This window comes from Lutzomyia longipalpis, chromosome 4 (genome assembly GCF_024334085.1).
Source record: "Lutzomyia longipalpis isolate SR_M1_2022 chromosome 4, ASM2433408v1".
Taxonomy (NCBI): Eukaryota; Metazoa; Arthropoda; class Insecta; order Diptera; family Psychodidae; genus Lutzomyia; species Lutzomyia longipalpis.
The window spans coordinates 243,675-253,255 of record NC_074710.1 but is presented as its reverse complement, the minus strand read 5'-3'; the positions used below and the strand labels follow the sequence as shown (position 1 = coordinate 253,255).

Sequence of the window (9,581 nt, the reverse complement as noted above, 5' to 3'; positions counted from 1 at the left end):
TATGTTGATTTTCTCGGAATGCAACATAATTTTTTTTTGAGGTTAGGTTAGCTTAGTTTGATTTTTCCGTTTGTGTCGCGGCTTGCTTGTTTTTTCTTGCTTATTTTGTTTTCCCATATAATTCTCATTGGAAAATTGAATAAAGTATTAATATTATTTTAATCGATAAGAAATCTCTAAATGGTGCTGGATGAAAATGTGGGGAGAAAGTGAAGGGAGAAGTGGGTGAAGAAAACATTCATTGTGAACAAAGCGTACGAAACAGGTGGAACAACAAAATGTCTAACCGGCTTCTTGCAGATCGTCTGCGATTTGAAAATAGTGAACAATTTACAATTCTTGTGCGGATGCACCTGTCTTTTGAATTGGATCTCAACACGGAGGAATTGTAAGTCTCTCTGATGCCAGGAGAAAAAATCCATTGTGCAAAATAATAGAATTTCTTTGTTGTTCGTTTTTAGTGAAAATGAACCAGAAGATCGTGGAGGAATCTTCCGGAAACTAAATAGGCTACATCGTAAAGCCAAAGGATGTGCTTCTTCGGTGAAGACTTCAAGTCCCACGGATGCACGGAAGCATGCACCAACACCGGAGATGCTGCGTAGCATGGAGAAATTAATGAATTTCCTGGAGGAGGAGCAAAATATCGTACAAGAGGGCATCTTTCGTCGTACGGGGGCTCTCTCGAGGCAGGCTGATCTCAAAAATGACTTGACCCAGGGGCAGAATGTTGATTTTGCCGCAGGAACCTTCACAGTACACGATTGTGCCAGCGTTCTCAAGGCATTCCTTGCTGAACTCCCTGAACCCCTTCTGACTGATGCCTACCATTCAGCACACTGCCAGCTGGCACAGCTTATGGCAACTGGTGGTACAACTGATGGACTCAATGGGAGACTCACTAATTCCCTTCAGCTACTCTTTCTCCTTCTTCCCGATGAGAATCGACAACTTCTGGAGCGTTTGCTTGCCCTCCTCAATCACACGACACATTTTCAGGATAAAAACAAAATGTCCCCATCCAGCTTAGCCACCCTCTTTACACCCCATCTCATCTGTCCGCGTAAACTTTCCCCCGAAGCCCTACACGTTATGTCACAGCAAATGTCTCCAGTGGTGGCCTTCATGATCACAATGGGGAGTTCCCTATTTGAAATTCCTAATAAGCTGGCAACGGATATTCAAGCATACTTTGCTGAGCAGACAAAGAAACGCTCATTAACACCTGGACAGGTTCTCGAGGAATCCGTGGACTCAACAGCAGCCACAGTCTTTAGTTTTGTTGATCGCGAAAAAACAGCTCAGGCTCACAATTCAAATTACACAACTGACACCGCTCTGGCCCAGCTGTACGCCCACATTCAGAGCCTCCCGGAATCATCGCGAAAGCGAAAACTTATTAAACAATTTAACAAAGAAAATGGACAAGGTGAGAAGAATTTTATTAAAAAAAAAAAAGATATTTTTAAGAAGTTTTCCTTACCGTTATATCGATCTCTTCCACAAAGGAACACCACTTATGATGAACCGCGAAAAAAGTGCTAAACTTTCATTGGGAGACTCCATCAAGAGACACATTTTCCAGAGAAGTCTCATTTCCAGGACGCCCAAGAGAGTGAGGACACCACTGAGGAATATTTCAGAAGTGAGTAAATCCTTCATTTTCTTTGTTTAATCTTTCAAAGGAAATCTGTTAATCAAACTGATTTTTCATCCTATTCTATCTATACTCAAATTGTTACTTAATCCTCATTAATATGCATGCCGCATGCAGACACCACCACATCCATATAGCACAGAGAAGCGGCCACAGACACGAGTTCTCTTTCAAACTCTCCAACTTGCTCCATCCCCTCCTACTGCTCTTCCTGTGACTCCTGTAACCGCCCAAAAATCCCCCCAGTTTGCTGAAAAATCAACCAAAAGTGTGGATGAGGATGATGTACCACCGAGGCTATCGCGAAAATTTCCCTCAGAACCTAATCTGTGGTGTGGTACAAAGCACGGAATTTTGGAAGAAAGTGGAAGGAGCCAGAGTCTTTCGAATGTTGCAAGTGAGAAATGCATGAGACTCAGTGGGAAGATTGGGGAGGTTTGTAGTCTCAATCATTCAGACGAAAGTTCCGATAGGAGTCTCATTTCTCCCATTACCAAATCTACACGAAGAATGCCCAAATATATGCAGGTAGGAAGTTTTTTTTTTAATTTATTTAAATGGGGGGTGTATTAATATCACTGAAGATTCAAAGAACACAGAAGAACGTTTTTTTTTTCTTTTCTTTATCAACTTCTTTAGGAGTCAATAATGACACCAAGATCGAGAAAACCAGTTATGCTTTTGGGAGCTACTCTCGGGGGTTCTGTTTCGGATGAGAGAAGCCAGCAGTTGGATGACTGTGACTTCCGTGAGGAGGATGAGGATGAATATGCATCATCGGATAAATCAGACGACAAAGAGGGTACGGAAGCACTAACGAGTCCCTTTCGTGACTACCTCTTTACCCGTAGTGTTCTCACAGCTAGCCCAGCGGATTTGTCATTTTCCAGCCAACCTGGGGATTTTGGGTCAGCCACTGACATTCGAGATCTCAGTGAATCGGAAATGAGTGAGAGTCTTCTATTTTGCTTGGATGGCAATCAACCGCAAGGTGTGGATTTGAGTACAATCAACGAAGAGGATTTACCGGCTGTGGGGGGAGGTGTGGTAACAAAGAAGCGTTGCCTGCATGCCACCACCACTGAAGGACTCGATGAGACATCCCTGTGAGTTAAGAAAAAAAAAACAAATTCAAATCTCTTATACAATGTTTATTATTTTTTATTTTAATTATTTTAAAGTGGGGTGCAAAATACCCCGTAATTAAAAAATAAATCTTAAAGAATTTATGGATTTTTTTTTATTGATGCGTGTTCAGTAGAGGTCATCGTGAGCTAGATCAGCATTTACATTGAAACCACGCTCCTTGAGTGCCTTGGAGATGAGTTTGTGTCTTTCATGACGTTGCTCCTGCTCTCGACGCTGTGCATCGAGAATGTCATCCACGGAGACTTCTTTGAGGGGTAAATTAGTTTCCTTTTCACGATCAATCTCCCCGAGAAGAACAACATTCTCCCCACGAATGATGAAGACTCCACGAGGAATGTCTCCGTACTCATTACCCACATGAATACGCTCAATTGTTCGATGTAGAACAAGATTTGCAAATTGATCAACACTCCGGAGGTATCCAATAAGAGTCCGTCCATCACGCAGAAGTACCATTAACTTCTTATCCACTTCCTCCAGTAAATGGGCAGTTCCGTCCATGCTAAAGTTAGGTTATGTTTCCTATACCGGGTTTCACAAAACACAATCTTTCCGTCCAACTATTTATTATTTTTTTAAGCAGTAATATTAATGATCACAGCATAAACTTTACATACACTGAAAATTAATTAATTTACAATAATTTATAGTCAGTCAATTTCACGAGAGAAAAATATGTAGGCAGAGAAAACACAAACAATGGTCATGTTTTGACATTGACAGTGACGACATTTCCGAAAGGAAATTTCCGAATCCGGATTGTTTTCTTCTTGTGCTTAGATGAGTAAAGTGAAAATTCTTGTGGTGCTAAACTTTTTCGATTTCACTTGAATTTTCCCATTGAATTTCCAACATTTGTGCTATGCCAACACATCCCTAGACTCCCTCTGGATACTTTAGAAGTGAAATATTGCAACATTATTTGTGGATTTTCATGTAAAATCACATTAAAAAGTGAGACAAAGAAATAAAAACGTGACCAACACTGGGAAATTAAGTCTGTCGTCAACTGGCCAGGAGAGGAAGTTATACCAGCAAAATGAATGTGTTAGTACGAAGAGGAAATTTTATAAATTGCCGCAATCTAAGGTGTAAGTATAGCGAGGAAAATGGAGGAAAAACAAGGAAAATTTCATGGGGGATACAGTGTGACAAGAAATCTGGTACGAGTTCGGGAATTTTCCATCCAATTGTCAGCCTTTTTTGGGTGGATTTTACGTAATAAGAGGGAAAAATATTCAATTTTCCGATCAAGTTTATTAGTATTTGCCCTCTCGGTGTCTTTCGTCGTGGAAAGAGCGAAAGAAAAGTCATTTTTTTGGTCTGGATTTGCATACAGTATGACCTACTTTCCGGACATAATCAACCGCCCTCTCGGTGCTTCCTCGCTACCCCCTCTAGCCCTCAGGAGTTGTGTCTATTTGGCACACATAAGACTAAATTTAGAAGACGACAGAACGGCAAGTTCAGCGCGTGAGCAAGACATCAGCTGAGTTGTGCAACTCCTCTTGGCGTCTTTGCGTCTGGTCTCCCACTTTCCGGCCACACACTTCAACGCGCGCTACCAAACCAACAAAACTCGTTCCTTCGATGCGCTCAAATTCACCTTGACACTCACTCTCAGTCAATCAGGCAAAGATCATGCAATACATACTTCCCACATCTTGACCTTCCGGGAGACCTCATCACCACACCGAGATAACTTACTGATTGTGGCGCCCCCAAATGATGACGAAATCTTTGGAATCATGACCCCTATTTTTTCTTTATTCCAAAATTGAGATAATTTCACACTTTGTCCCGCAAATCTCTTAGCATTTATTACAGATTATTTACTCAGCAATTTATCTCTGCTAATTCCGCTGATTCTTTAGCGTTAAGTGAGAAAGATAAATAGAGAAATCAATTTAATTGCTCTATGAATGATTCAGAGGGAAGATTTACGACGAAACTATTTCTTATTAAATTCAATTTAGTCTTCTGTTAGGGATCGCAATCAATTTGTGGACTATATTTTATTTCAATGTGATCTACGGTGTGGGTAGGTGGCGAGGATGGCAAAATCTATTGTAATTGCTAGCCGCTTTTTATCCCTTCACGCCAATCGTTTGTCTTGTATCAAATCCTTTCTTCAATCAGCTATTTCAAATCATTCAATATTTTTGCCATCCCTTTGCGCCGACAAATTCTTTTTTATATGATTTTCACAAATTTACATTAGCGTCTCTTTGACTTCACTTCTTTTTCTATGCAAGAATACGCCTACTGCGATTAACACTCGGAGGACTTTACTGGTAATTGGTACCAATTGAAACCTTAAAATCGTCACAGAATAAAATCTATTGGACTTATCTCGATGAATTTAGCATATATGTGTAGGGAATTTTAATTACTATAAGATAGCAGAAAGAAAATCTCGAGAAAAGTCTTTTCTTTGGAAGATAATTGAGGTCAAAGTCAGAATCCAACGCGGAGGATCAAATTGGTAATAACTACCAGTCAAAATCCCATACATTTTTGCCGTGGTTTTGAGGTTATGTTTCCCCATATTTCCCAAATAAAGTACTTTTGTTCACTTTTCCTCGGTAAAAATCATTAATGTGGACTAATTTTATTGCCGGAAGTGATTAAAAAGTTACTTAAAGAATCAAAGTTTGTGATTATTTAGGCGCAATAATAAATTATGTAAAATTGTAGCTAAAAAAGTCGTTTGAATTCGCAATTTTGCATCGATTCTACGCAATTTTTTTTCAGTGACGATTTTCTAAATTAAATATTTAGTAATTCGGTGTAGGAATGCTTGTAGAAGATCAAGAATTAGTGAAACTTTCGATCCTTGTTCAATAAACTGATTAATAATTAATTATTGAGCATATTTTATCAACTGGTACTTATTACCAATTTGATCCTCCGCGTTGTGCCAAATGTTGGGTCCTCCAAGTGTTAACTATAAACTAAACCTATCAATTTCCCCAAAGGAACTATAAGGGGCTATTTAATCTTCAACAGTCTCCCCTTAATTTTGCCAAAATCATTTATTTTCTTAAAGAAAAAAAAAACATTAACTTGAAAAATTCAAGAGAATCTTTGATTGTCAAGGTCACACATTGCCTTATCAATGGTTTATCATTGCGACCTCTGCGTCATGCGAATGATAATAATAAAAAAAAAATTTCCATTATCACCAGACACCGGCGGCAGTGAGGGTGGAAGTCGCTTAACACACAATGGGACTACACTCACGAGGAGGCTAAGTCGACTAGATGGTGCACAACTCAATCTTCCAGCTTACCATTGGCGACACTACAGTGCAAATGCCTTAGGAGCTGTCACGACAGTACCACGAGACATCCATCGTCCACCGGTGAGATCGTTGTCGGTGTCTGCACGACGTCTCGAGCAACCCTCGTCGAAGGTTGAGGAGACAGTAAAGAGTATAAAGCAGGAGAATGAGGTGAAGGCAAAAGCCACAGAAGCTGAAGCAGCAACAGTGGCTGAACGTGGCTTGGCACCTGTTCCAGAGAAGGCGGTGGTTAAGAAGAGCATAGGGCAACGGGTATGGGCGGAAATTCTTCACTATTATCACGGATTTCGATTGTTGGGCATTGATATGCGCGTAAGCTGCAAATTGCTGTGGAAAATTCTCAATGGGGAAAAACTCACACGGAGAGAGTATCAACTACTAATACGAACAACGTCCGACCTTTTCCGCCTTGTACCTTTTTCCGTATTCATCATTGTTCCCTTTATGGAGCTCCTGCTGCCGGTTTTCATTAAATTCTTTCCGGGTATGCTACCGTCGACATTTCAAACGGCTAAGGATCGGGATGATAAGCTAAAGCAGAACTTGAAGGTGAAATTGGAAATGGCAAAGTTCCTCCAAAGGACACTCGATGAGATGTCGGTGCAACATAAAGAGCACAGAAGCGAGGCGGCCAAGGATTTCAGTATGTTTGTCGCAAAGACAAGGTGAGTTTACTGTTTTTTAACATTGAATGTTCAAACAAGTTCAATGTTGTTGATTTTTCTTTCAGGGAAGCAGGAGAACCACCAGCCCCGGAGGAAATTATGAAATTCTCCAAACTCTTTGCCGATGAAATCACACTGGATTCTCTGAGTCGGCAGCAACTGATGGCCATCTGTCGAGTGCTGGAGGTGGGAACAATAGGTACGAATGCCTTCTTGCGCTTCCAATTGCGCATGAAGCTACGAACATTGGCAGTGGATGATCGTATGATACAGAAGGAGGGTGTGGATGCACTCAATTATGCCGAACTCCAAGCAGCATGTCGATCGCGTGGCATGCGAGCGTATGGGATGTCAGAGGAACGGCTGAAGCAGCAACTTGTGGAGTGGATTGATTTGAGTCTCAATGAGAAGGTACCACCATCACTGCTGCTCCTATCACGCGCCATGATGCTACCAGAACACATTCCGACCAGTGATAAGTTGAAGGCAACAATCTCAGTGCTTCCGGAGCAGGTGGTGGCGCAGACGAAGGCTGCCATTGGTGAGCGTGAGGGTAAGATTGATAATCGTACAAAATTGGAGATTATCAAGGAGGAAGTGCGAAAGATCAAGGAGGAGAAGGATGAAGAAACCGAGACAGCAGCTCAGGTGGAAGCAAGCAAGAAGGATGCCGAAGAGCTCATTGACAAAGCCCAAACAATTATTCTCGAGAGTGCAATGGCTGTGGATAAAGAGGTGGCAACTGTGTTGGATAAGGCAGCTGAAAAGCCCGCGGAGATTTCATCAAAAGATCTCGAAGTACTCACAGATGCTCTTGGTGAGATTTCCAAAGATAAGAAGGTACTCCTTGTGGAGAAGGAGCAAATTAAGGATCTCAAGGAGGAGATTGCTGACTATGCGGAAGATGTTAAGGAACTCAACGCGGTGGTTAAGCCAACTGATAAAATTCACGAATCAACAGCAGCTAAGCTCCTTCATAAGCGTGTGAATAAGATGATTGGAAAGTTGGATAAGGTACTTGAGGATTTGGAGAAGAAGGAACAAAAGCTCAAGTCTGACATTGAGCACATTGCGTCGTCTGAGGAGGAATTGGCGCAAAAGGAGAAGGAACAGCAGAAGGAGAAGGAGGAACAGCTGGTGTATGTGGATGAGCTCATGTTGGCCATCAAGAAGATCCAAAAGGTCGATGATGATTCGAAAATTCATCAAATTTATGGGATTCTCGGGAAATTGGATGACGATCGGGATGGAAGACTCAAAGTCGATGACGTCCTCAAGGTCAGTATTCCTAAAATTTTTGTTTTAATTCCATTTTCTCTAAAATTTTCGCAAAAAAAATAATTTTCTCTCTCTTATTCTTCTTTGTGTTGGTAGGTGATGGAGATGATTGCAAAGGACAATGTTAAATTGAGCGAAAAACAATTTGATGAATTGCTTGAATTGATTGCCAAGGAAGAGATTCTCGGCAATGAAGATAAAATTGAGAAGGAGATGAACAAACAACTAGCTGCGGCTAAAGAGGAGGCAGCAACTGCCCTTCCACCACCAGCTGCTGCGGAAAAGGTTGATGCGATGCAGAAGAAGCTCATTGTTGATCCAGATACGGTGACAGAAGCTGTGGAACGACAAAAGGAGAAAATTCTACCCAGCAATGGGATTCCACCGATTCCACCACCACTACCAAGTGCGTCCGGGGAAAAGACGAAAAATAGCAAAACATTGTGACCTCATGGTTCGGAAGGGAAGGAATAGAGAGAAGTAAGTTTCGGATTTTCAAAGAAAACAACAAAAACAACTATTTCTCTCTACACTAAGATGCCCCTCCCCCTCCTCACGGCCCCTTCTCCCTCAATGATGTACGTACAACACGCAATTGTGGTAAAAAATAGTGCAAGAAAAGAAAAATTTTAAATAATTCAGTAAATTTATGTGTTTGAGATCTCCTATTTTCCTTCTCAAGCATTTTTATGGTCCTCCTCCCAACTTCAAGGCAAATACCCATTCTACCCACTAAAATTTCTCTCTTCTCAACCCAATGAAATAATTGCTATTCCCCAACATCCTCTGTAAATAAATGGAACAATATTTAATTACTCCCCGCGGCTCTCACAGACTTCTCGTACGTTACGCTTCTCCTGAAGGAAGGAAATTTGTGAAGTTTGAAGAAGCCATGAGCTTCTCTTTCCTGCAGTTTCAATCCCATTTGTAAATTCCCAACAAGTGAAAATTTATTTTACTACTTAAATACGAGAATGATGTTTGTGTATATTAGGTCAATAAAAACGATGATGAAGGTGGACAACAAAAAATGTTTTTTTTTTACCTGTCAAATGGTTATTTTCTCGTCATATTGTTTACCTGAGGAAGAGGGAAACCCTTTCCCTGGAAACGTCACAATAAATAGGTAATTTTCTATTGGTTTTAATGTACAAAAATGTTTTTATTGACGTACCTATTAAAAAAATCATTTAATTCGCTTCAATATAGATTTTTTTTTCAATTAATAAAAATGTGATGAAGCTGTCAAAAAAAATCATTGACTAATCATTGGCAGGTAATTATTCTTTAATGTCTGTGTAGTAGCATGTCGCAGGAAAATCCGTTAAATAATAAAATAAAAAAAGAGACTGAATTGACACAGTTTTGTGCCAGATAATTGAGTCTTGCGAGCAATTGGGTAAAATTCTAAAATTGATTTCTTCTGCAATGCAAAACAGGATGCAAATGGAAAATAAAAAAATAAAAAGAAAATTGTGAAAGATTTTCTAAAGGTGGTAAAGAGCAAACTTCTTTGCCTTTCAATTCA

The 9,581-nt window shown here is 40.4% G+C and overlaps 3 protein-coding genes across 3 annotated transcripts; 2 read left to right on the top strand and 1 right to left on the bottom strand.

The window, feature by feature from the left end:
* Positions 1 to 23: 23 nt before the first annotated feature.
* On the top strand, positions 24 to 2,886 carry LOC129794608 (rho GTPase-activating protein 19). The gene is made up of 5 exons (XM_055835397.1): positions 24 to 388; positions 462 to 1,429; positions 1,509 to 1,645; positions 1,775 to 2,185; positions 2,297 to 2,886. Exons 1-5 carry the CDS (start codon positions 279 to 281, stop codon positions 2,765 to 2,767), a joined length of 2,097 nt encoding a protein of 698 aa, XP_055691372.1. The 5' UTR covers positions 24 to 278; the 3' UTR covers positions 2,768 to 2,886.
* LOC129794615 (U6 snRNA-associated Sm-like protein LSm1) lies at positions 2,794 to 3,558 on the bottom strand. The gene has a single exon (XM_055835406.1). It carries the CDS (start codon positions 3,305 to 3,307, stop codon positions 2,912 to 2,914), a length of 396 nt encoding a protein of 131 aa, XP_055691381.1. The 5' UTR covers positions 3,308 to 3,558; the 3' UTR covers positions 2,794 to 2,911.
* Positions 3,534 to 9,084, top strand: LOC129794607 (mitochondrial proton/calcium exchanger protein). The gene is made up of 4 exons (XM_055835396.1): positions 3,534 to 3,897; positions 5,995 to 6,775; positions 6,841 to 8,053; positions 8,150 to 9,084. The coding sequence occupies exons 1-4, from the start codon at positions 3,846 to 3,848 to the stop codon at positions 8,498 to 8,500; spliced, it is 2,397 nt and encodes a 798-aa protein (XP_055691371.1). The 5' UTR covers positions 3,534 to 3,845; the 3' UTR covers positions 8,501 to 9,084.
* Positions 9,085 to 9,581: the final 497 nt, after the last annotated feature.

What these genes read in the sequence shown, in the direction of transcription:
- LOC129794608 (XM_055835397.1), top strand. Translation starts at nt 279, where the DNA reads ATGTCTAACCGGCTTCTTGCAGATCGTCTGCGATTTGAAAATAGTGAA. An exon ending in CACTGAGGAATATTTCAGAA is followed by an intron (nt 1,646 to 1,774) that starts GTGAGTAAATCC and finishes TGCCGCATGCAG; the next exon opens with ACACCACCACATCCATATAG. An exon ending in GAATGCCCAAATATATGCAG is followed by an intron (nt 2,186 to 2,296) that starts GTAGGAAGTTTT and finishes CAACTTCTTTAG; the next exon opens with GAGTCAATAATGACACCAAG.
- LOC129794615 (XM_055835406.1), bottom strand. Translation starts at nt 3,307, where the DNA reads ATGGACGGAACTGCCCATTTACTGGAGGAAGTGGATAAGAAGTTAATG.
- LOC129794607 (XM_055835396.1), top strand. Translation starts at nt 3,846, where the DNA reads ATGAATGTGTTAGTACGAAGAGGAAATTTTATAAATTGCCGCAATCTA. An exon ending in ATGTTTGTCGCAAAGACAAG is followed by an intron (nt 6,776 to 6,840) that starts GTGAGTTTACTG and finishes TTTTTCTTTCAG; the next exon opens with GGAAGCAGGAGAACCACCAG. An exon ending in AAGTCGATGACGTCCTCAAG is followed by an intron (nt 8,054 to 8,149) that starts GTCAGTATTCCT and finishes TTGTGTTGGTAG; the next exon opens with GTGATGGAGATGATTGCAAA.